Source organism: Genypterus blacodes, unplaced genomic scaffold (assembly GCF_046128005.1).
Source record: "Genypterus blacodes isolate CSIRO-AG114 ecotype Tasmania unplaced genomic scaffold, CSIRO-AGI_Gbla_v1 ptg000037l_1, whole genome shotgun sequence".
NCBI lineage: Eukaryota > Metazoa > Chordata > Actinopteri > Ophidiiformes > Ophidiidae > Genypterus > Genypterus blacodes.
In genome coordinates, this window is record NW_027466850.1 from 4,445,516 (window position 1) to 4,468,672 (window position 23,157).

Consider the following 23,157-nt stretch of genomic DNA (forward strand, 5'->3'; position numbering starts at 1 on the left):
CGCAGAGCGGCCCGAGCAACATGACACTGGGGGATAGGGTATAAATAGATGGACTAGAAAGTGTTTTCATGGGGGTTATGGCGTCCCCGTGCGGATATAAGAAGCCTGACAACGTATACTCTATAACTGTAACTGCTGATAATATGGAGGAGTGTGTGAAACTCAAAAACGTATTAAAATCCAACGACATATACATAATGTATCAAAACAACTCCGGGTTTCTATAGCAACAGCAGCTTGTTGGTGGTCACGTCATTTGTAATCTGACAGATATCAAAGACACTGTGTTGTTTAATCGGGGTTTCTTGCTTTAATAATTCTATGTAACGTTAGCCAAGTTGTCATGTTTCTTTTTTTTTTTTCCTCTTTTAAATTTCTCCCATTTTCGCTGTGACTTCTTCATCGTAGTCTCCATGTACTGTATGTGGAAGCGTTGCTCGCTGGTTGTCGTTTCCGCCGGAACAAACAACGGACGGACCGGAAGCGGTGTCTGCGCTCGCTTGTTGCCACGTCTGAACAGCCCGGGAGCTCCTTAATTCATCTGTAACACATCAAATAACACTTTCTTTGGATTGTTTTCACATCCGCCGCAGTCATGGTGAGTAGAAAAACACGGCGAGTTGTTGTTGAACTTGACAAATGTTGTTTTGCGTCCAATGTCTGCAGTATGTCAGTTGCTAACCGTGACCATGTAGCTATCTGGTTAGCACTGCGGCTAGTGAAGTAATGCTAACGACACAGTGATAAAGATGTTTTTTCCGTATCGATATGAAGCTGATGGATGTTTTCTGGTGTAACTTTCAGGTTTCCGTCATCAACACGGTGGACACTTCGCACGAAGACATGGTCGTAAGTTAAATCATCTTTCTCTGTCACCTACAGAAGCTAACGGCACCTTAGCTTGAGCCAGAGAGAGATGTAATTGTGCTTATTATGGCCGACCTTAAGAGATACTTAACTTAAGAGGGATTATTAAACTAGACGGACAACATAAATCACGGACCACCGCATGTCAAAGCAAACTGACTTAACTGAAGTGAAATGGAGTCCACCACGGATCTATCAAACATTAAATGAAATGGATTGTAAACAACTCGGCAGCAATCTAATATTCAATGAATAATTTGCAGTCAGTTGTATTTTGTGATTGATGTGAGGAGTCTTTCTTTCTCCATCAAACCCTGAGTGAAGAGCAGAAGAGGCTTGAGTGCTGTTATTCACCTTGACTCCATCCTGTTATCGTGTGTGTTGTGTTTGGTGTCGCTGCTCCTGCTCACCTCGTGTCTCCTCTCGTCTGCCTCAGCATGACGCTCAGATGGATTACTACGGCACCCGGCTGGCCACCTGCTCCTCCGACCGCACGGTGAAGATCTTTGACGTCAGGAACGGAGGACAGATTCTGGTGGCAGACCTCAGAGGGTGAGACTCAGTTCTCTCGCTCTGTAAAAGTGTTCAAAATGCCCTGAGACTGAGCTTCACATGAACCCAATCTGTGTTTGTGTGTGTGTGTGCAGCCACGAGGGCCCCGTGTGGCAGGTGGCGTGGGCTCACCCCATGTACGGAAACATCCTGGCTTCCTGTTCTTATGACCGCAAAGTCATCGTCTGGAAAGAGGAGAGTGGGACCTGGGACAAGATGTACGAGTACACGGGACACGAGTCATCAGGTTGGTGTGTGCGTGTGTGTGTATGGTTAAAGTCATATCATAGCTGCTTGTTTTCTGTGTGTAAATGCATCGCAGGCTCTAACATCTTGTTGATCTTGTGTTTCTCTGTGTGTGTGTGCGCGTGTGCAGTGAACTCTGTGTGTTGGGGTCCGTATGACTTTGGTCTGATCCTGGCCTGTGGGAGCTCAGACGGAGCCATCTCCCTGCTCACACTTACCGGGGACCAGCAGTGGGACGTGAAGAAGATCAGCAACGCACACACGGTGAGTTTTGTTAAATTCATCTAGTAAATGTTTCATGTGTTGACTGCAGGAATGAAGAGAGGTCCAGTTCTCTGTGTGTGTGTGTGTGTGTGTGTGTGTGTGTGTGTGTGTGTGTGTGTGTGTGTGTGTGTGTGTGTGTGTGTGTGTGTGTGTGTGTGTGTGTGTGTGTGTGTGTGTGTGTGTGTGTGAGTGTGTGTGTGTGTGCCTTCATCCTCTGGTCATGTCTCCCCTGTAGATCGGCTGTAACGCGGTGAGTTGGGCTCCGGCCGTGGTTCCAGGCAGCCTGATCGATCAGCCGTCAGGACAGAAACCAAACTACGTCAAACGCTTCGTCTCCGGCGGCTGCGACAACCTGGTTAAACTCTGGAAGTACGTCCTTGTTTGTGTGGATTGTTATGTTGCTTAGGAGGAACTCACAGCTGAGGTGAGAGAGTTACAGCACAGTGACGTCACTAAAGTGTCTCCTGTGCCTTCATGTCTACAGAGAAGAAGACGGTCAGTGGAAGGAAGACCAGAAGCTGGACGCTCACAGTGATTGGGTGAGAGACGTTGGCTGGGCTCCGTCCATCGGCCTCCCCACCAGCACCATCGCCAGCTGCTCCCAGGTGACCACACACACACACACGCCGCTGGATTCTTCTGAAACTTTTTGGAGGTGTTTGTGAGTGTTTTTCTGAGTGTTGTGGATGTGAGTAACAGTATTCTCTCCCCTTAAAGGACGGCCGTGTGTTCATCTGGACGTGTGACGAGCCCTCAGGCAACACCTGGACGGCTAAACTGCTCCATAAGTTCAATGATGTGGTGTGGCACGTCAGCTGGTCCATTACAGGAAACATACTGGCTGTGTCTGGAGGAGACAACAAGGTGGAGCACACACACACACACACACACACACACACACACACACACACACACACACACACACACACACACACACACACATACAGTCTGATCATGATCATAAATCAGTTGTTTTGTAATTTCCTGACCCGTGTGCGTTCCTCCTACAGGTGACTCTATGGAAGGAGTCGATGGACGGCCAGTGGGCGTGCATCAGCGACGTCAGCAAGGGCCAAGGAGCCGTTTCCTCCATCACAGACACGCAGCAGAGTGAACAGTGACCCTCCGTCATCTTCATCTTCATCCAGCCATAACAAACACGAGGGACATTAAACCTCAAGATGAAACAAATCTTATTGTAATCCGGTTATTCAAGCTGTTTGATATCAACATGAGAGGAGATCTGTTTACGTTTGAATCATGAAACATGTCTGGATGTTTGTCGTCAGAGAGAAGGTTGTCTTTTGTCACAGGCTTTCATTTCTTCCCACTCCAGAGTTCTCTCCTCTAACACACAGATTCCCCTCCTCACCATGAGGCGGTGCTCTGCTCCTGAAACATTCCAGCTCCTCCAGTGGAGAATCAGACTAAACCCCCGGCTCTGGACTCTCATTCTGACTGCAGCAGTGCTTCCTGGACTCTAATGCAGATGAGAAGTCACAGAGTTCTGATTCTCATTTGTATTTGAAGGAAAACCAGTTTGACTGCTGGCTTTACTCCATGTTTTGGTTTCCTTTCCCCTCCAGCTTGTAATTATATTAAAAAAATATATACGTTCATTATTACAGGATTGAGAAGACTTCTGTTCTTTTTGTTGGATGTCAGAAGCTGATTTTTGTAAATTGAGACGCTGCCAAACAGAAACTTCACTAAGACTTACAAATCTTAAAGTTAATGAAGCTTTTTACGCCTGGATGAATATCAGAAAGCATGAAGACGGTCTTTCATATGTGATGTCATTACACAAGGAACCACAATGTAATAAATGGTTTGTTTTTGCTGTGCAGTCATAATGTATAATAATAAACTACAGCTTCTTTACAAAGGATCTGAGATGATTGATCCAGGGAGGAAGATGCTTAAGGAATATATCATAGTCAAGACAACAGGTGACATCACTGATGGTTACAGAAGAGTACAGATTCCCCCAGTAGGAGGCGCGACAGGTGCATGTTGTAATCACAGGCCACTCAGTTTATGGAGGTTTATACAAGATCCATAAAAGAGCTGTTCCAAGTTCCAAGTCATTTGCAGTCAGCTTCATTTTAATTCAGATCTGTTTGCACTGATAAGATTCAAAATATGTTATAATCCAGGCAAAGCAAGTGAATTTGTGTTGCACATTTCACACACAGGAAACTCCAAGTGCGTGACATTGACAAAAAAGCCGACAACATAAAGGTTAAACAAATTAAATAAAAGAGATGACGCAGGATTTCTCTGTCTTTTAAATTTAGCCAGGAAATCGATGATGTGACTCTGGGCACTAATGTGTGTTTGAAGGGGAGCAGGTGACTCTGGACACTGGACACCTCACCTGTCTTTGCTCCTCCCCTCGTCTCCTGACTCCACCCTGTGAACATTTAAGAGGTCCTGCTTCCCCTGATCCCGATCACTGTGGTCCCACATTTCATCCTCGCCTCTCTCACTCGGCCTCTCTGCTCTCTCACTCATCATCAGCTCTAACTCTGTTTTCTTCTCTGCTTATTGAACTCGTTTAGCTTTCATTCAGCTCCTTCTGCTGGTTATTTCATTTTTCCTAATCCATCCACACACACATTTCTTACATTCCTTCACTTTCTATCCCTCCATCTTCCACTTCACCATGAGTCTGAGTCGTACCAAGCGCATCAGCTCCAGCAGCTCTGTCCGCAGCAGCGCAGGGACCAGGAGGCTGAGCGGCTACGGTTCAGGTCAGGGGGGTTTCAGCGGCATCTCCCTCAGCAGCAGCTCTCTGTACGCGGGCACCAACGGGCATCACCACGGCCTGGGAGCCCCGCTGGCCTCCCTGTCGGTCAACAAGAGCCTGCTGGCCCCCCTCAACCTGGAGATCGACCCCAGCCTGTCCATGAGCCGAGCCCACGAGAAGGAGCAGATCAAGACCCTCAACAACCGCTTCGCAAGCTTCATAGACAAGGTAACCTGAAACACGAGCCGCTTCACCGATGACAGGAGAGGACTTTGTTTCCTGCCCAGAGCTAATGTACAGAAACCTGAAACCTGAATCCAGAGGAGATCATCAATATAAAGGGTGGACCACTTAATCTGTGTGATACTGTTGAACCGATCACCACATCTCCCTTAGAACCTGCACAAGTTTAAAGTGGGTCTGTGACTGAAAACCTGTAGACTGAGAATTTATGGAAAAAATACACTGTGATGTTTATATTCCTAAACATATGTGAAGTATCTTGCGTCTATGATACTGCAGGAAACTATTGAGTATCAAAAATGTGAAATATGAAAGTCAACCTGTGCTGTAGTTGTGTGGGAGATGGGTTCTAACTGTCGGTCCACAGTTAGAACCCATTTCCCACAGGAGGAGTGACCAGCTCTGTGATAATGTCGGACATTGATACCCTACTTAGGGAACATCTCCGCTTTCTCACGGAATAGGTAACACACTTTCACAATGGAGGCATTGTTGACGTCTCTCCCAGCACAGAGATACACGTCAGGCGTAGTCAGAACTCACAGAACAAGTTCATAGAAGTCTAGGTCTAGTTCTCCATCTAGGTCACTGACTTAATGGACAGAATTAACGAAAGAAGTGGAGTTCCTCTCCCTGCTTGACAGCGTTCTTGTGGTGATGGAGTTGAGTTGTGTTGCAGAGGCATTAGGAGACGCACAAATGTAGCAAATGTGAGGTGTTTGATCATAAGCTTCACATTTATTCTGTAGTCTGCAGATGTTCACGCAGAAAGTGACAGAGAAACAACATTTGAGTTTCTAGAAGTCAATTGATTGCAGGAATAGTTGGGATCCAAAGAAAGATTACAAATTGGTGTTGTAACCATCCTGGAAAATTAGAATGGTTACATCATCAAGCCAAAGTGCCTCCACAAGTCTGCAGGTAAGTAAGATGAGGTTGGTAACTCAACAAATCAGAGTTCCATCACAAGGAGAAATATTTAGAAACTGAAACCTCTTCCTAGATTTCCGCGAGAGAATCTTTCATAATGTTTGTAATCATCCATCTTTATCTCTGTAACTGAGATGGTTGATGGTAACGAACACCACAAGCTACAATGGAGCCCCTTGTTGCTTTCTCTTTGGGCCAATGAGGTGCAGCGACTCACAGGGTGGGAGGACTTCAGTCTGGCATCTCTTATTTAAATGTAGGTCAGGTATTTGGCTCTGTCATTGGTCATCATTTGGTCCTGGATCAATAACACTCAAGAAACCAAAGTGTTTCTGGTTCACGTTGACCGACAACTTCAATCGCTTCCCCAAACAATATCAAACCCAGATAGTAATATTAAGTTGACTTATTCATAGACCCCCCCCAGTTACCAGGGTAACCCAACCCCAGTGACACTGAAACATTGACGAGCTTTGTTCCCTCATGCAGAGAAGTAATCAGGCAAATGCAACAGGCAGACAAAATTTTCATTTGCAGCAGGAAGATTATCCACTTGCAACTTGAAAGCAGGTCAGTGACCCAGGACCACTGGGAAACATGATCGTGTTCACCGATACTGCTCGTAGAAACACACACCCACTAGAATATGAACGACCCAAACAACAGGGAGACTCTCTCTCTCTCTCTCTCTCTCTCTCTCTCTCTCTCTCTCTCTCTCTGAAAACTTTTAAAAGAGCCAAAACTGCAGAGAATACATGTGGGAATGAAAGGACTTTTAAAGACCTGAAGCACCACTCAGGCCTGTGGATATCTAAGCTATCTGTCCCATTTCCCTCCCATTGAATTGTGTTGTAACCTGATGAATCAGGTCGGACACGGTGTAGTCGTGTCTTGGGGGGGTGACTTTGCTGAACAGAACACAGCCTTTGTGTTGGAAGGAGAAGGGATAATAGACTGCAGGGATGAAACACATTAACACTGGCTCCACTTCTAAACTCTGATAAATGAGGTGTGTTTAACCCATCAAGCACCAAAATCCTGATCAAGTTAACATGGAAGAGATGGAAAATATGGTGCAGGTCTCCAGGAGCAGGACCGAGAACAACTGCTCCATGTGTGAATATAGTATACACCGTCTTTTGTGTCTCTTTCACACAGGTGCGCTTCCTAGAGCAGCAGAATAAGATGCTGGAGACCAAGCTGGAGCTGCTGCAGTGTCAGACGGTGGGCCGGTCCAACGTGGAGCCCCTGTTTGAGGCCTACATGGCCGGTCTGAGGCGCCAGATGGATCTGGTCAACAACGACAAGACCAAACTGGATGGAGAGCTGAGGAACATGCAGGGCCTGGTGGAGGACTACAAGCACAAGTAAACTATGACATCACATTATGGATCCATGCAAAGATTAGGACATGACAATTTTATAAGAAGCCTTTACAGAAAACTTATTAAACAGTAACTTAAAAATGCTGAATTTAAGATGTATCACCATAAATAAAGTTCAGGATATCTAATGTCCCTTTTATTCTCCAGATATGAGGAGGAGATCAACAAGAGAAACAACCTGGAAAATGACTTTGTTATTCTGAAAAAGGTCAGCACACACACACACACACACGCACACACACACACACACACACACACACACACACACACACACACACACACACAAACCCATAGGTGTGGTGAGTTAACTGAACCCGTCTATTGTCCTTTTCCGTTGTGTCACTTGACTGAGACGGAGGCAAACAGTCTCTGGATGATGTCACGTGAAGCTGCTGTATCTTTACACAACACAAAGTTTGTTGGTTCATTAACATTACAACACAATCGTCTCCATATTTCACTGATGATCTGCTACATCCCTGTCATGATCATGGCCCTGAATGTAAGGCGAGTCACATGCTTGGTACATTATTCTGTGTATGCCTGTGCATGTGTGTATATGTGCGCGGGCGTGTGTGTTGTGTGTGTGTTCAGGATGTGGACTCGGCCTACCTGGTGAAGGCAGATCTGGAGGATAAGGTGGGAGCTCTGACCGACGAGATCAACTTTCTCCGCAATGTCTATGAGGAGGTACAGAAAGGAGAAAACAAACATATCGACTCAAACTATGAGACATGATTGGAGCCTGAACGTGTTGTGAAGCCCGGTGTGTCTCTACTTCCTGTCCCTCTGTGAGCAGGAGCTGCGTGAGCTGCAGGCCAGCATCAAGGACACGTCTGTGGTGGTGCAGATGGACAACAGCCGCAGCCTGAACATGGAGCAGATCGTGGCTGAGGTCAAATCTCAGTACGAGGAGATTGCAGCCCGCAGCCGAGACGACGCTGAAGCCTGGTACAAGAGCAAGGTGAGGGGGCGGAGCGGTGATGAACCCTGGGTCTGAACCAGGACGGTGCTCTGGTTAGAGAAGCTATACTAAACATATTCTTGTGTAAGTAAATACAGCAACTCTGTCGGCCCACAGCATGGTAAATGAATAACAGTGACATGAGAGTGAAATCCATACCTGTCCTTAAAGACAAACAAGCGTGAGCTAAACGTCTTCACCAGCTCTACGGCTCACATGACGACACTGAGGAGCCTTTGAATCACAGCCGGGTGGAGTTTACACAGAAATCCCGGATATTCAAGTCTTCACTGAGCTCCTTCGGTCTCGTTTCGCCTCTGCAATGCAACATTTACAGTGCAGTGTCGTGTTCCTGAATTCAAACCCACCACATGTCCAAAGGTTCTGGCCCTCCATGGTTTCTTCCCCGGGCGTCTTTATCACTGACTGAATAATAAAGCATTCATCCGTCTCTTAATCTCTGGAGTTGAGAGGAGGACACAGGTATCTAAGGCATGGATGTGTGTGTCGTCTCTTCCTCTGTCTGCAGTTTGATCAGATGTCAGTGCAGGCCACTCAGTTTGGAGACGAGCTCCGCCTCGTGAAGGGGGAGGTGGCCGAGGTCAACCGACTGATCAGCCGGCTGCAAAGCGAGATCGAGGCTGTCAAAGCGCAGGTACACATAGACGCGGGAATGAAAGGTATTTAGTCCAGGAGGGACGGTTTCACGTTCCCTGTCCCCTCCCTTCCTCCCTCCCTTCGCAGCGTGCCAACATGGAGAACCAGCTGGCTGAGGCGGAGGAACGTGGAGAGCTGGCTGTGAAAGAGGCAAAGGCCCGGACCAGAGACCTGGAGGACGCGCTGCAGAGAGCCAAACAGGACATGGCCAGACAGCTGAGGGAGTACCAGGTGAGCCAGAGGGGAGGAGAGGGAGGAAGGGAAAGGTTGTTACAGGCTGGTGGATGAGTTGAGGCAAGAAATGAGGGCATGGGGGAGGATACATGGAAGGATTGAAGAAGGAGACGGAGAGGGAAAGAATGAAGTAAGTAAAGTTCAAATGGGAGGAACAAATGAGGGCAAAGGAATTTAGGAATGTAGTCTTTCAATTCCAGGAAGAGAAGAAGAAAAGAAAAAGAAAGAAAAGAATGATGACCAAGATGAACTGAGTGCACAAATGAGATGAGGGAGACAGGATGTGAGAAGAAAGAAGGCAGGAGGGAGGGAGGGAGGGAGGTGAGAGGAAGGAGCACAGAGGTGTGGACAGAAGAGATTGTGTGAAGTCCATGACATCAAACCCTTCACCACCATCTTCTTCCCCTGTAGGATCTGATGAACCTGAAACTGGCCCTGGACATCGAGATCGCTACTTACAGGAAGCTGCTGGAAGGAGAGGAAGACAGGTGAGGGGAGGGAAGCAGAACAAGGTGTGTTCATGTGAAGAGCCATTGTGTCTGCAGTGTCTCTGACCTGCAGTGTCCTCAGTAACCTCTGTGTCCTCTCACAGGCTGGGACAGCAGTCCATCCTCAACATACAGTCTGTCTCCAACTACAGTAAGTAACACAACATTCAGGCTTTGCAACACTTACTTATGTTCACTGACATGGAATACTTTACTGTCTGTCTGCCTGTGTGTCTGCCTGTGTGTCTGCCTGTCTGTCTCTCTCTCTCGCTAGGCACTAAAAGCACTAATGGATACCACAGTAGCAGCAGCAGCTCTTCTGCTCCAAAACTGCTGATAAAGACAACGGAGACTAGAGACAACACCAGATTCAGCACACACTGAGAAGACACACACACACACACACACACACACACACACACACACACACACACACACACACACACACACACACTCACACACACACACACACACACACACACACACAAACACAAGATAAACCAATGTGAAACATGCACACAAACGCATGTACATTTCACAGATGTGGTTACTACTCATACTCACACACGCAAGCACACACACACACATACACACACACACAAACACACACACACAGATGACCATCATTAAATTGGGAGTTTCTGAAATTGCAAAGATGCAGGTGGGCAGTTTATTTACTAACATTTCCTAATAGTACTGTGGAGTAATGAGGCATGTAAGTCCGTCCTGATCTACAGTACAGCTTTAAACTGAGACTAACATAGACAACTGTTACTTTACACAACATGTAATGGTTTAAATGTGTTTAGGCTGTTGAATCCAATCTGAGTAAATTCTTATTTCAAGATTCAAGCTAGTTAGTCTCAGCAATATTGGGCTCTGAAACTACTTTGCCTTCTGACAAACAGTGAAATAGACTTTTGTATTCTTTTCTGCACTCATATAACCAGTGGGAGCTTAAACAAATGTATATCTATATCATGATGGGGTGATCCTGTTAGATGGGAGTACGAGCTTTGGAGTTATGAACCGTGTATCTAAGTCTCCTCTGCTAAAGCTTTGCAAATGGTTTTTGGCTTTTTGTGTTTGTTGTTTTCAGAGTTTTGCACACTGGGGCTCTTTTGTTTAGCGTGATTGTAGGAAAAACATTATCATATATATCATTTTTGTGGTCATTGGGTTAAAGTTTCACGTTTCTACTGTTGCTTCCGCTAATAAAATAAAGATGAATAAATATTATTTTGTGTGTCTTTCCTGGTTTTTCTAAGCAGGTTAGATGACTGAACACTGCCATCTAGTGGTCGGTCCTATAAATGCTAGAAAATACACGTGTAATGTATTTTTAAGAAAGGATATCGTAAACCAAACAGGAAGAAATGAGTTCACAATCTGTGGCAGCGTTTTATTTTTTACACCAATGTCTAAACATATCTTCATGTATTACTCTCTTGTATTAAAACGCAATAAACTCTCGAACACTGCATGTTATTGTGCGTTTTCACCGGAAAGAATGACCAATAAGTTTCCTCGAAGTGATTTTTTGACTTGATAGCAACACATTGAATTGAATTTGAGGCTCAGCCAGAGTGAAAGTTTGAAGAAAAGCAGCACAAAGTGTATAAAAGTCACATATATGCTTATCGTGGTGCGTTCATGATCACGTGACAGGACGCCGGCTTGCTCTGTAACATATGGACGGACGTCTGGAGCGCGAGCGCAAAGGGGGTTGGGCGAACAAAAACCCATGTTCACCTCTGATTGGTCGCTGTCCTGCACTTTTCGCGCCAACGCGCTGCATTGTGGGGATGATTAGCGGAAGTGAATTGGCCACAGGGGGGCTTGTTGTTGTTGGTGTTTTATTGGTGTTTGGATTTTTAACTCGGGAGGATTTTAAATCGTAGAAACAGGAGGAACGAGCCAACACGGATGCGGGGGGACGAGACGCCGGATTCGGATTCAGGGAGGATGGAGGAGAGTTCGATCCGGAGGAGTTTGGAGGCTCTGTGTCAGGAGCTGAACATGGACGAGCAGACGGCCACAGAGGCCATGGAGAACTTCACTGCCATATACAACACCTACACTCTGGAGGTAAAGACAGCAAACCGCCCTGAAGTTTCACTCCGTGGTCACACACAGACACCAAAAAAGTTTAAATCTCTCCTCTGGACTGTAAACTCGCATTAAACTTCACTCCGGTGTGGCCACGCGGAGCTGTAACACGGGGTTAAAGGGCTGAGGGGCGTTCAGGTCCGGTCCCTCAATCAACAGGGCTGAGATCCTCTATAGTCCACCAGGTCCCTCTGACTCTGGAGGACTGGACCTCAGTGGTAATGACCCGTATGTAAACAAACTATAATGCACTTTTCTCATTATCAGTAATGTATCGTAACATGTTTGTGTTTCGCACCAACATTGGCCTTCATATGACTGTCAAACTTTAAATATCTTCATCTTAATATTGATATTAGTCTCATAAATCTACTGTGATGAAGATGGAGTTGCAAAGTTGTTGATTTGATGCCGAATGCCTCAATAGTTTAAGCACTGGTATGCTTCCTTAATTAACACATCATAACAGAACAGGGGTGTAAGTATAAACAGAGCCCTAACCACTGATTACATCATCGTCATCAAACAGCTGGAACAGGTTTTCTGTAGAGCTGTGTCAATCCTTACAGAGGAACGACTGTGTGATACTGCCTGTTGTGTGTCTCCAGGGTGAGGTGGTTCACTGGCTGGCCTGTTCCCTGTATGCAGCCTGTAGGAAAGGATCCACTCCCACTGTGGGGAAAGGACTGATGGAAGGAAACTGTGTCTCCCTCACTAGGATCCTTCGCTCCTCCAAACTCAGGTCACTGTCACCTCAGCATTATCTGATTATCTGTGCTGTCAGTCTTCATCATACAGTCGTGTTAGACTTCTGTCCTCTTTCTCTCTTCCTCCCAGTCTGATCCAGTTCTTCTCTAAGATGAGGAAGTGGGCTGACATGTCCAACCTGTCTCAGGACTTCCGGCTGCGCATGGAGCAGCTGGAGCGCAACTTTGAGGTTTCCACGGTGATATTTCGCAAGTTTGAGCCGATTTTCATGGACATGTTCCAGAACCCGCAGGGGGGGGAGCCACCGCGCCAGCCCCGCAGCAGGAAACACAGGCAGGACACACACTCTGACACACACACGCACACGCACACGCACACACACACCATACTAATAGAGTGTGTCTCCTGTTTGTCTCTGCAGACGGCTGCCCTGCCACATCAGCGACGTGTTCAAGTTCTGTTGGACTCTGTTTGTCTACACTAAAGGTACCGACACACACAATCACACAGAGGAGCTGCTGGAAACAGACAGCATTTCTTATATAAAATCTTGTATAAAAAATGTATGTGTTTTTATATAAAGAGTTAATTATTGTGTCTATACTTGTGCTGTTATGTAAGATGGCACTGCATTGAGAGGCGTCTGCATGACTCTCTCCCCCACGTGTGTGTGTGTGTGTGTTCACTGCCTCTGTGTCCGTGCGTTGCCTAGGTAACTTCCGTATGATAGGCGACGACCTGGTGAACTCGTACCACCTGCTGCTCTGCTGCCTGGACCTCGTGTTTGGCAACACTTTGCTCTGTGCCAACAGGAAGGACCTCATAAACCCCACCTTCAGAGGTGTGTGTGTGTGTGTGTGTGTGTGTGTGTGTGTGTGTGTGTGTGTGTGTGTGTGTGTGTGTGTGTGTGTGTGTGTGTGTGTGTGTGTGTGTGTGTGTGTGTGTGTGTGTGTGTGTGTGTGTGTGTGTGTGTGTGTGTGTGTGTGTGTGTGTGTGTGTGTGTGTGTGTGTCCTCATATTTACTCGGCTTTGAGTTATTTTCATTTCACCTCTGTTTGTGTGTGTGTGTAGGCTTGCCCGCAGGCTTCCGTGTGGACAGTCACGTGTCAGCGGACGAGCCTCCCCCGTGTGTGTTGGAGAAACTGTGTGAGCTGCATGACGGCCTGGTGGTGGAGGCCAAAGGCATCAAACAGCACTACTTCAAACCCTACATACAGAAGCTGTTCCAGAGACAGGTACACACACACACACACACACACACACACACACACACACACACACACACACACACACACACACACACACACACACACACACACACACACACACACACACACACACACACACACACACACACACACAGAGAGACACACACACACAGAGAGACACACACACACACAGGGAAAGAGGGAGACAGACAGACACACACACAGGGAAAGAGGGGACAGAGAGAGAGACACACACTCAGGGAAAGAGGGGACAGAGAGAGAGAGACACACACCCAGGGAAAGAGGGGACAGAGAGAGACACACACACACACACACACAGGGAAAGGGGACAGAGAGAGAGAGACACACACACACACACGTTATCTGATCATTCCCTTAGCCAAAGACGTTGTGGTTGTGATCTGATCTTCTTCTTCTTCTTCTTCTCCCTCAGATCCTTAAAGGAAGTGAGGATCTGTTGACTGAACTGTTGGATCCTCAGAACTTCATTGATAACAAGTAAGCCGGTCTGGGATCCAGGGTTCTTCTGTCCCTGCACTTCTCTGTGCTGCTGAGGTTTGCGGTGAGTTAACCTCCATGTTGTCGTGGTTACTCCCCCCACAGTAAAGCCATAAACAGAGAGTATGAGGAGTACGTGCTGACGGTTGGAGACTTTGATGAGCGAGTGTTTCTGGAAGCCGATGCTGACGAAGAGATCGGGACTCCGAGGAAGATCGCACAGGAACCTTCTGCCAGTCACATGTCTGCTCAGAAGCAACTACATCAGGTAGATAATACACACACACACACACACACACACACACACACACACACACACACACACACACACACACACACACACACACAGGTGGTTATTTGTGGTTGTGTGCTCATCCGTCTGTTTGACTCACTCTCTCTCTCTGTAGTCTGGCTCTCTCGCCCCCTCCACCCCTCTGACCGGGCGTGTCTATCTGAAGGAGAAGGACCTGCTCGTCACGCCGGTGTCCTCGGCAACGCAGAGCGTCAGTCGACTGCAGAGCATGGTGGCCGGGCTGAGGACGGCCCCCAGTGAACAGCTGCTGCAGATGTTCAAGTCAGTGCTCCTTCTTCTGGAGGAAACAGTGAACACACTCTCCATCAGAGCAGAAAAGATTACAACAGATTAGGACAGAACAGATAATTTTAGTCTGTGGAAATAGAACATCCTAAACCCCTGCTGTATAGTGTGTGTGTGTGTGTGTGTGTGTGTGTGTGTGTGTGTGTGTGTGTGTGTGTGTGTGTGTGTGTGTGTGTGTGTGTGTGTGTGTGTGTGTGTGTGTGTGTGTGTGTGTGTGTGTGTGTGTGTGTGTGTGTCCACTCTCTGATGTGGTTTTGTGTGTTGTGTTGCCAGGTCCTGTACCAGAGATCCCACAGAGAGCATCCTGTCCAGGGTGAAGACTCTGGGACAAACCTTCAAGGAACATTACACCAACAACTCTGAGAACACACCCGGCTCTCACATCGGTACAACACACTCACACACTCTCAGACGCATGGAGTTGTTTTTTATGTCACATTCTAGATGTTTGGGGGATGAAATTCTGATGTCAGAAACCAAAGGTCCTCTCTTTGTTTATCGTACGTCGTCTTTCCTTCCAGACTTTGCTGAGAACCGTCTGAAGCTGGCTGAGATCCTTTACTATAAGATCCTAGAGAACGTCTTGGTTCAGGAAACCAAAAGGCTGCACGGCAAAGACATGACTGTAAGCTGTGTGTGTGTGTGTGTGTGTGTGTGTGTGTGTGTGTGTGTGTGTGTGTGTGTGTGTGTGTGTGTGTGTGTGTGTGTGTGTGTGTGTGTGTGTGTGTGTGTGTGTGTGTGTGTGTGTGTGTGTGTGTGTGTGTGTGTGTGTGTGTGTGTGTGTGTGTGTGCATGTGCGCGCTTTATCTGTCTGTCTAATGACGTGATAAACATTTCACGTACGCCAAATACCACAGTATGAGTTTGTTTTTATGCTTTTCATAATAAGAGTGTGTGTGTGTGTGTAGGTGTTGCTGGAGCAGGATATCTTCCACTGCTCCCTGATGTCCTGCTGTCTGGAGGTGGTGTTGTTCTCCTACAGCTCCCAAAGAACCTTCCCCTGGATCATCAACGTCTTCAAACAGACGCCATTCTATTTCTTCAAGGTAACAAACACATCTGCACAGATTTGATTGATTGACCTTCATGTTCTGCTGCATTCAGATGACAATTTGTGACCTTTCCTTCTGTAAATGTGACGTGTGTGTGTAGGTGATTGAGGTGTTCATCCGAGCAGAGGAGGGCCTCTCCAGAGACATGGTGAAGCATCTGAACTCCATTGAGGAGCAGGTGCTGGAGAGCAGAGCCTGGACCGCAGACTCTGCCCTGTGGAACGCCCTGCAGGCTGCCGACTACAAGGTCCCCACTGTGGAGGAGGTCAGTGGAGAGACACACACACACACACACACACACACACACACACACACACACACACACACACACACACACACATACACACACACACACACAAACACACGGAAGGACAAAGTGCTGAAACAATGGCGTCTCCTCTCCTCTCTTTCTTTCTCCAGGTGAACTTCTCCTCCAGTCTGGACTCTGGTTCTGGTGCAGGTTCTGCCAGTGGGCCTCAGTCCCATCTCCCCCTGGTAGCCCTCTCCCCCATCATCCACCCCCGCATCAGGGAGTTCAGATCGGGCCTGGGTAGTGCACGCAAAGGTGTGTGTGCTGTGTTTACATACGTGTGTGTGTGGTAGAGCTTCGTGTCCCGCAGCGTGAGGTCACACAGGCTTCCTCCTTGTCTGTCTCCTCTCTCTGTACAAATGTCCTCTCTCTGTCTCCTCTCCTCTCCTCCAGATGTGCCCCCCTCCCCTCTGTCGGTCCATGACAGGTACAGCTCCCCAGCAGCCGGCAGTGCCAAGCGCCGTCTCTTTGGCGACGACCCTCCGGCCCACGGCTCAGGAGCGACCTGCAGCCTGCTCACCTCTCCGGCCAAAAGGCTGACGTTTGGATCAACCAGCACCCTGAAGATCGGACCCTCGGGCACCCAGACCACAGTCCTGACTTTGAATACAACCAACGGGCAGCCGCTCACCTTCCCCCTGCAAGGTACAGGACGTCTGAGCTCAACTCCCTTCTCATGTTACATCTGGTTCAACTGGAACAAGTCCCTGTAAACGTGTGTGTGTGTGTGTGTGACTCCACAGGTGTGAAGAGCGAAGGCACCATAACGTTGATCCCGGTCCAGTCATGTGACTCGTCTGGTCCAATCACGGCCCAGTTCCTGCTGACCACCTCCCCCAGCCGCCCTGTACCTGTCCCTCTGACCTCTGACCCCCAGGCAGGGATCGTACGACCTCGCCGCACCGGCTCACTGGCTCTGTTCTTCAGGAAGGTGAGGGCTGGAACACTGGAGGACACACACACACACACACACACACACACACACACACACACACACACACACACACACACACACACACACACACACACACACACACACACACACACACACACACAGATCCCCCTCACCTCCTCCTCCTGTCTCCAGATCTACCACCTGGCCAGCGTGCGACTCAGGGACTTGTGTGTGAAGTTGGACATCGCCTCAGAGCTGCGCGGGAAGATCTGGACGTGCTTTGAACACACTCTGGTCCACTCTACTGACCTGATGAAGGACAGACACCTGGACCAGCTCCTCCTCTGCAGTGTCTACATCATATCCAAGGTAAGGGAACACTAAGGGCTTTTCTCCTGCTTCAGTTCCCAAACAAGATGAGCTCTTATTTTGCTCACCAAGGTCTCACAGCCAGAACGCCACAAAGATTGATTGTCTCTTGATCAATTATACACATTTATGAAACCGTTTTTCAAAGCAGCAGTAAAGAAACAAACCTGTAAACACTCCGTCGTCTCATTCTGAGGCCGAGAGGATTTTTATTCAAATGTTTTTTTCTGTTTGCAGATCACCAAAGAGTCTCACACCTTCCAGGACATCATGAAGTGTTATCGCAGCCAACCACAAGCCAGCAGCCATGTGAGACACGCACACACACAGGCACACACACACACACACCCACACACCACAGCACACAGTTCTTCCCTGCTCAGCTCCATATATGGCACAGTGGCTCATTAATCACTGCTGACCAACGACACAGCATCAAACCGCCCACAGACACACTGGGGTTTATTATCATTCTTACTCTGTCTGTCTGTCTGCCTGTCTCCTTCTCCAGGTCTACCGTAGCGTCCTGCTGCGTCGCACCTCCAGAGAGCAGGTGGCCGACGAGAACATGGAGGTGGATCCAGCTTCAGGTGGTGAATGTAAGAGGATGCATGTATTCGATCATGGCTGTAACTTCCTGTTCCTCTTAAATGTTGACCTTTTAGAATGAACGTCTGGAAATGACAACGGTGAGGAATCTAAAGTCTCGATTCTGTATTTGTCTCTCAGCTGCAGAGAAAGCCAATCAGGCGTCAGGGGAGGCCAACGCTATCCAATCAGGAGAGGAGGAGCGCGGCGACCTCATTCAGTTCTATAACAGTGTGTTTGTGCTGAAGATGAAGAGCTTCGCCCTGAGATACGCCACCCACGACCACAGGGTATGACACACACACACACACACACACACACACACACACACACACACACACACACACACACACACACACACACATGACAGTGACTCATGAGTGTATGCCGTGTTCCTCCTCTTTCAGTCGGACGTTCCTCCTCTCTCTCCGTTCCCGTCCGTCCGGGCTCAGCCTCTGTCTCCTCGCCGTATCTCACAGAGACACTCCATCTACGTCTCGCCTCACAAGAACGCCGCAGGCTGCCTCACCCCAAACTCCTACACCTACAGGATCAACAGCAGCCCGTCTAAGGCACGCACACACACTCACACACGCACCTATGCACAGAGAGAGTGTGTTTTTGTTGAATAGCTTTTAAACCCTGATCGTCTTCCTCCCCTCAGGAACTGTCGGACATCAACCGTATGATCCGTCAGGGCTGCGTGAGCCGGAAGAGGGCCTTCACCATGGAGGGAGATGTGATGATGTCATCCGTGTGCGACTCCCCGAGCAAGCGGGTGTGTCCGGAGAACGGCAGCAGCCCAGATGTGCTGCTCAAACGCCTGCAGGACGTCGTCTCAGAGCGACAGAGTCACTGACGGCCAGGATAATCAATAATCAATGATTGATCGTTACAGAATCTTTACTCGGTTAGAAAGCCAAGTGTTCCAGATGTGTGGCTGCTTTGGTTGAGCGATATGCAGATGTGTGTGTGTTATTCAGGAAGCTTGAAAAATATTTTAAGTGGTTTTATTTCTCACTGAGTCCCAACCACCCTTCTCTCATTTTAACCCTTTAGAGTCTCTCTGCAGGCAGCGCTGCAAATGTTGTTGAAACATTTGGTGTGTGTGTGTGTGTGTGTGTGTGTGTGTGTGTGTGTGTGTGTGTGTGTGTGTGTGTGTGTGTGTGTGTGTGTGTGTGTGTGTGTGTGTGTGTGTGTGTGTGTGTGTGTGTGTGTGTGTGTGTGTGTGTGTGTGTGTGTGTGTGTGTGTGTGTGTGTGTGTGTGTGTGTGTGTGTGTGTGTGTGCGCCTCTGGGAATCAAACCCACACCGTTACTTAACTAAGGCAGAAGTGCCTTGCTTGTTTTGTGGTCAGATTGTAAAGCAGCAGCCTGACGGTTCAGTTCAGATCCCTGTGCTTCAACTCGGTGTAGAATATTATAAAACATTTGTACTTTTAAAGTAATTGAGCCCCAGACGTGTGTGTGTGTGTGTGTGTGAGTGAGTGAGTGAGTGTGTGATGAGACAAATCATCTCTTGTGTATATTCTGTCTCTCTCTTTCAGGTCTCCGTTTTAATGTCTAGTCTTATTGTCTAAATTTGATTATTTTACTAAACAGTTCTTCTGTTTGCTTTTGTATAATCCTGTAATAATTGGCTCTGTGATGATGATGATGATGATGCTTGATTGAAGCAGCCTTCCTATGTAAGTGTGTAGTATCTACACTTGTCTCTTGTTCCCATGTTGTGACTCTCCTGTACAGTGATGCTGTCACACGCTGATAAAGTTCAAAACTTTACAGCTTTAGTTTGTGATGAAGACTCACATCTGATCTGCTCCTCGGTACTTTGAGTAGATTTCTTGTACAGACGATCCTTAAAAAATTCAGTAAATGTTTTGGAACTATGAGTGAGTCTGTGTAACCCTCGTACCTCTGATGTTCAATCAGCAGGTGTGACTTTTGTACCATAAAGCTTCTTTAACCATAAAGTCTGTTTGAGTTCTGAGTCATTCTTTCATCAGGACTAATGTGTGTTAGTGTGATATACATCAGAACGCTCGACCTCCATCTGTCATAGTGTCAGAACGTGATGCTGGAACCTCCGGACATGGATCCTGTAAGACAAACCAGAAATCGATATCTTTTAAACGTCAACATCATTGTATAATATGAGTTTACTTGATCAGACCCACAGTATGAGTGTGTGTGTTCATATAGGATCGCTCTAAACTCACAGGAGCGTTCCATGTCTCTTATTGTGCCTGTTTGATATTTGGAGAGGACGGTCTGTTCTCCTGCTTCACCTGTTACCATGGCAACACCCGACGTCCTTTATTTCCCGAGCGCTGCCTTTCTGAATCTTAATGCAACAACAACAGGAACAACTGTAGTGAGTTTATTTGTCTTTGCTCTGTGTGTGTGTGTGTGTTTGTGTGTCTCTCCGTGTGTGTGTGTGTTTTGTGAAGCTGCAAAGTGCTTTTCAGTTTCATTCCAGTGGATTAAGCCTAAAATCCCTGTGGTTTCCAAGGTAACGTGCTATCTGACATATCCACTTTATTGAAGTTGAGTTGAGGAATATAAAGTGTGTGAGGTGTTAAAGTTGCTCCGTGTGTTTCCAGCTCTGAGACTATAGAGTGCTGACATGTTGACGTGTTCGATCCAAAGACAGGAAGTTGTGATGGATGAAGACGCCTGCAGGTGAGAAGAGGCAGCAGAGACATGAGAGGAACATAATTAGAACATATTTAACCTTTTATCATGACCTACATTTGTTATTGTTGATATTAAATCAAAGCACATAAGAGTCACACCTCACCAGCTGCTCCAGCATGAAGGAGGCATGAGGAGGAAACACATGGGGGAGAGCATGAAGGAGGCAAGAGGAGGAAACACATGGGGGAGAGCATGAAGGAGGCATGAGGAGGAAACACATGGGGGAGAGCATGAAGGAGGCAAGAGGAGGAAACACATGGGGGAGAGCATGAAGGAGGCAAGAGGAGGAAACACATGGGGGAGAGCATGAAGGAGGCAAGAGGAGGAAACACATGGGGGAGAGCATGAAGGAGGCATGAGGAGGAAACACATGGGGGAGAGCATGAAGGAGGCAAGAGGAGGAAACACATGGGGGAGAGCATGAAGGAGGCAAGAGGAGGAAACACATGGGGGAGAGCATGAAGGAGGCAAGAGGGGGAAACACATGGGGGAGAGCATGAAGGAGGCAAGAGGAGGAAACACATGGGGGAGAGCATGAAGGAGGCAAGAGGAGGAAACACATGGGGGAGAGCATGAAGGAGGCAAGAGGAGGAAACACATGGGGGAGAGCATGAAGGAGGCAAGAGGAGGAAACACATGGGGGAGAGCATGAAGGAGGCAAGAGGAGGAAACACATGGGGGAGAGCATGAAGGAGGCATGAGGAGGAAACACATGGGGGAGAGCATGAAGGAGGCATGAGGAGGAAACACATGAGGGAGGGAGAGAGGGAGCCTCAGAGAACCACAGGGTCTCTGAGAGGCTGAGAGACTGAGAGGCTCCCAGAGACCCTGGACACGGAGCCACAGGCAGGGCTGCTACTGCGCATGATCACACTCAGCCCGGCTTCTCTCTCTCTAGCTCTCTCTCTCAGCATCCCCCCTATCTCGGCATCTCTCTCTCTCTCTCTCTCTCTCTCTCTCTCTCTCTCTCTCTCTCTCTCTCTCTCTCTCTCACTCCCTCCCTCCCTAAGCCCCTCTCTCTCTCTCTCTCTCTCTCTCTCTCTCCTCTCTCCCTCCCCCTCTCTCAACACCTCCCCCCCTCTCTCTCTCCCTCTCTCACCCCCCTCCCTCTCTCTCTCCTCCATAATTCAGCCTCTGATGCTTCCCGCCAGCAGGTAAGTCCTCTCTGTCGCTATGATCCGCCTCTAATCGTCTCTTTTAGACGCATCTTTGCATTGATCCGTCCTCTCGGTGCCGCTGCCTGCTGTGTTCGGGCGCATCGATCCAGGTCCGGCTCCGGCTCTGGGTTGGACGCTGCCTGCCCGTCCGCCCGCTCCGTGTTCTCCTCCTCCTCCTCCTTCTCCTCCTCCTCCACCTCCTCCGTGTTTAAATCTCCACTTAATGCGCCCGGTTCCATGTTTGCGCCCGCCGCCCTCCCTCCGCTTCCCGACTCTCCTCCATCTTCCTCGCCGGTTCGGTGTCTTATCAGCCGCCAGCCTGTGATAATGAATAGCGACACTAACGCGTCTGTCAGCGGAGCTTATCAGCCCTGATCCGTATCGCTGCATCCCGGACAGAAGCACCGGAGCGGCTCGCTTCAGGTTTTGGGGCACTTTGGCGCAGCACAAGGTCATGGTGATGCTGCTGCCTTGCTCATGGGCACCCAGGGTTTTTTTTTGGTGGAGCGACCCGGGGCTGATGTAATGATGGACGGTCACTGTGTCAGTGGGCTTGTTTGGTCTGGAGAGATGGAGATGCTGGTGTGTTTGGTGGGGAAGAACGCAATGAAACCTCAGATGTTCTTTGGTTAATAGGAGCGATTAACACACACACACGCGCGCACACACACAGTGAGGGATGAGTCCAGACGGATGCGCCACATCACACACACACACTTCCCCCACGAGGTGTCTCATAGTGGAGAGAGAAAGTCCACACACCCTTTCTGAACTTGCAGGTTTTGCTGATGTAAACCCTCCATCCAGCTGGAACGCTTTAACCTTTAAAACCACACAGTGAGCAAAATCCCTTAAATTCCAGTAGATTTGTTTTTGTGCTCGGGGCCACACACTTACTGCAAACCTCACAACCACAGGGTCTCACAGCAGGAAGGGTTCAGGTCTGACTGCCATGTGGCGTTTGCATGTTTGTGCTTCTGATCTGATCTCTCCCTTTATTTTGAAACTCTTGAATTCACCCTGGTGTTTCCTGCCTCTGGGCTGATGAGCGCTGATAGACTCTGACCCCCTACAACCCTGAACAGGGTAAGTGGGTATAATGGATGATGGATTTTTAGGTCAGTCCATGGCTTTATAATGGGATTGAGGTCTGGATTTTGACTGAACCTACAGGAGGATTAGGAGACAAGGGGCCCAACGGCACAGAGGTCCTCCTTCTGTCCAAAATATTATAAATGTAAAGTGAGTTCTAGCATCATCATGCGTCTGGCTGAGGGGGTTCTTCATGAGGTCCTAGGCCTGTGCCTGCTGCCTGCTCAGTAACCCGTCTGTCTGTCTGACCCTACTGTGGTTCATCATTAACCTGTGCT

General features: G+C 48.2%; 3 protein-coding genes across 3 annotated transcripts; all 3 read left to right on the plus strand.

The window, feature by feature from the left end:
- The first annotated feature begins 445 nt into the window (after positions 1-445).
- Positions 446-3,768, plus strand: sec13 (SEC13 homolog, nuclear pore and COPII coat complex component). The gene is made up of 9 exons (XM_076147254.1): positions 446-598; positions 805-849; positions 1,304-1,419; positions 1,515-1,666; positions 1,796-1,929; positions 2,165-2,298; positions 2,414-2,534; positions 2,647-2,793; positions 2,940-3,768. Exons 1-9 carry the CDS (start codon positions 596-598, stop codon positions 3,048-3,050), a joined length of 963 nt encoding a protein of 320 aa, XP_076003369.1. The 5' UTR covers positions 446-595; the 3' UTR covers positions 3,051-3,768.
- Positions 3,769-4,594: 826 nt separating this feature from the next.
- LOC142996301 (keratin, type II cytoskeletal 8) lies at positions 4,595-10,079 on the plus strand. Its single transcript, XM_076147259.1, has 10 exons — positions 4,595-4,906; positions 7,010-7,218; positions 7,384-7,444; positions 7,831-7,926; positions 8,036-8,200; positions 8,730-8,855; positions 8,945-9,088; positions 9,503-9,579; positions 9,684-9,730; positions 9,854-10,079. Exons 1-10 carry the CDS (start codon positions 4,595-4,597, stop codon positions 9,961-9,963), a joined length of 1,347 nt encoding a protein of 448 aa, XP_076003374.1. The 3' UTR covers positions 9,964-10,079.
- A 1,305-nt stretch (positions 10,080-11,384) lies between these two features.
- Positions 11,385-19,897, plus strand: rbl1 (retinoblastoma-like 1 (p107)). The gene is made up of 22 exons (XM_076147342.1): positions 11,385-11,667; positions 12,297-12,430; positions 12,526-12,729; positions 12,818-12,882; positions 13,109-13,237; positions 13,468-13,631; positions 14,059-14,123; positions 14,229-14,391; positions 14,531-14,697; positions 14,995-15,107; positions 15,243-15,346; positions 15,630-15,767; positions 15,874-16,038; positions 16,194-16,338; positions 16,477-16,728; positions 16,827-17,014; positions 17,171-17,347; positions 17,585-17,656; positions 17,859-17,946; positions 18,077-18,225; positions 18,343-18,507; positions 18,600-19,897. Exons 1-22 carry the CDS (start codon positions 11,506-11,508, stop codon positions 18,792-18,794), a joined length of 3,204 nt encoding a protein of 1,067 aa, XP_076003457.1. The 5' UTR covers positions 11,385-11,505; the 3' UTR covers positions 18,795-19,897.
- The last annotated feature ends 3,260 nt before the right edge of the window (positions 19,898-23,157 follow it).

Excerpts from the sequence above, each read along its gene's own strand:
- LOC142996301 (XM_076147259.1), top strand. The coding sequence starts at position 4,595 with ATGAGTCTGAGTCGTACCAAGCGCATCAGCTCCAGCAGCTCTGTCCGC. Across the intron at positions 4,907-7,009 it reads TCGCAAGCTTCATAGACAAG|GTGCGCTTCCTAGAGCAGCA; the intron begins GTAACCTGAAAC and ends TCTTTCACACAG. Across the intron at positions 7,927-8,035 it reads TCCGCAATGTCTATGAGGAG|GAGCTGCGTGAGCTGCAGGC; the intron begins GTACAGAAAGGA and ends CTCTGTGAGCAG.
- sec13 (XM_076147254.1), top strand. Across the intron at positions 850-1,303 it reads CTTCGCACGAAGACATGGTC|CATGACGCTCAGATGGATTA; the intron begins GTAAGTTAAATC and ends CGTCTGCCTCAG. Across the intron at positions 2,535-2,646 it reads CCATCGCCAGCTGCTCCCAG|GACGGCCGTGTGTTCATCTG; the intron begins GTGACCACACAC and ends CTCCCCTTAAAG.
- rbl1 (XM_076147342.1), top strand. The coding sequence starts at position 11,506 with ATGCGGGGGGACGAGACGCCGGATTCGGATTCAGGGAGGATGGAGGAG. Across the intron at positions 17,348-17,584 it reads GTGTCTACATCATATCCAAG|ATCACCAAAGAGTCTCACAC; the intron begins GTAAGGGAACAC and ends TTCTGTTTGCAG. Across the intron at positions 18,226-18,342 it reads ACGCCACCCACGACCACAGG|TCGGACGTTCCTCCTCTCTC; the intron begins GTATGACACACA and ends CTCCTCTTTCAG.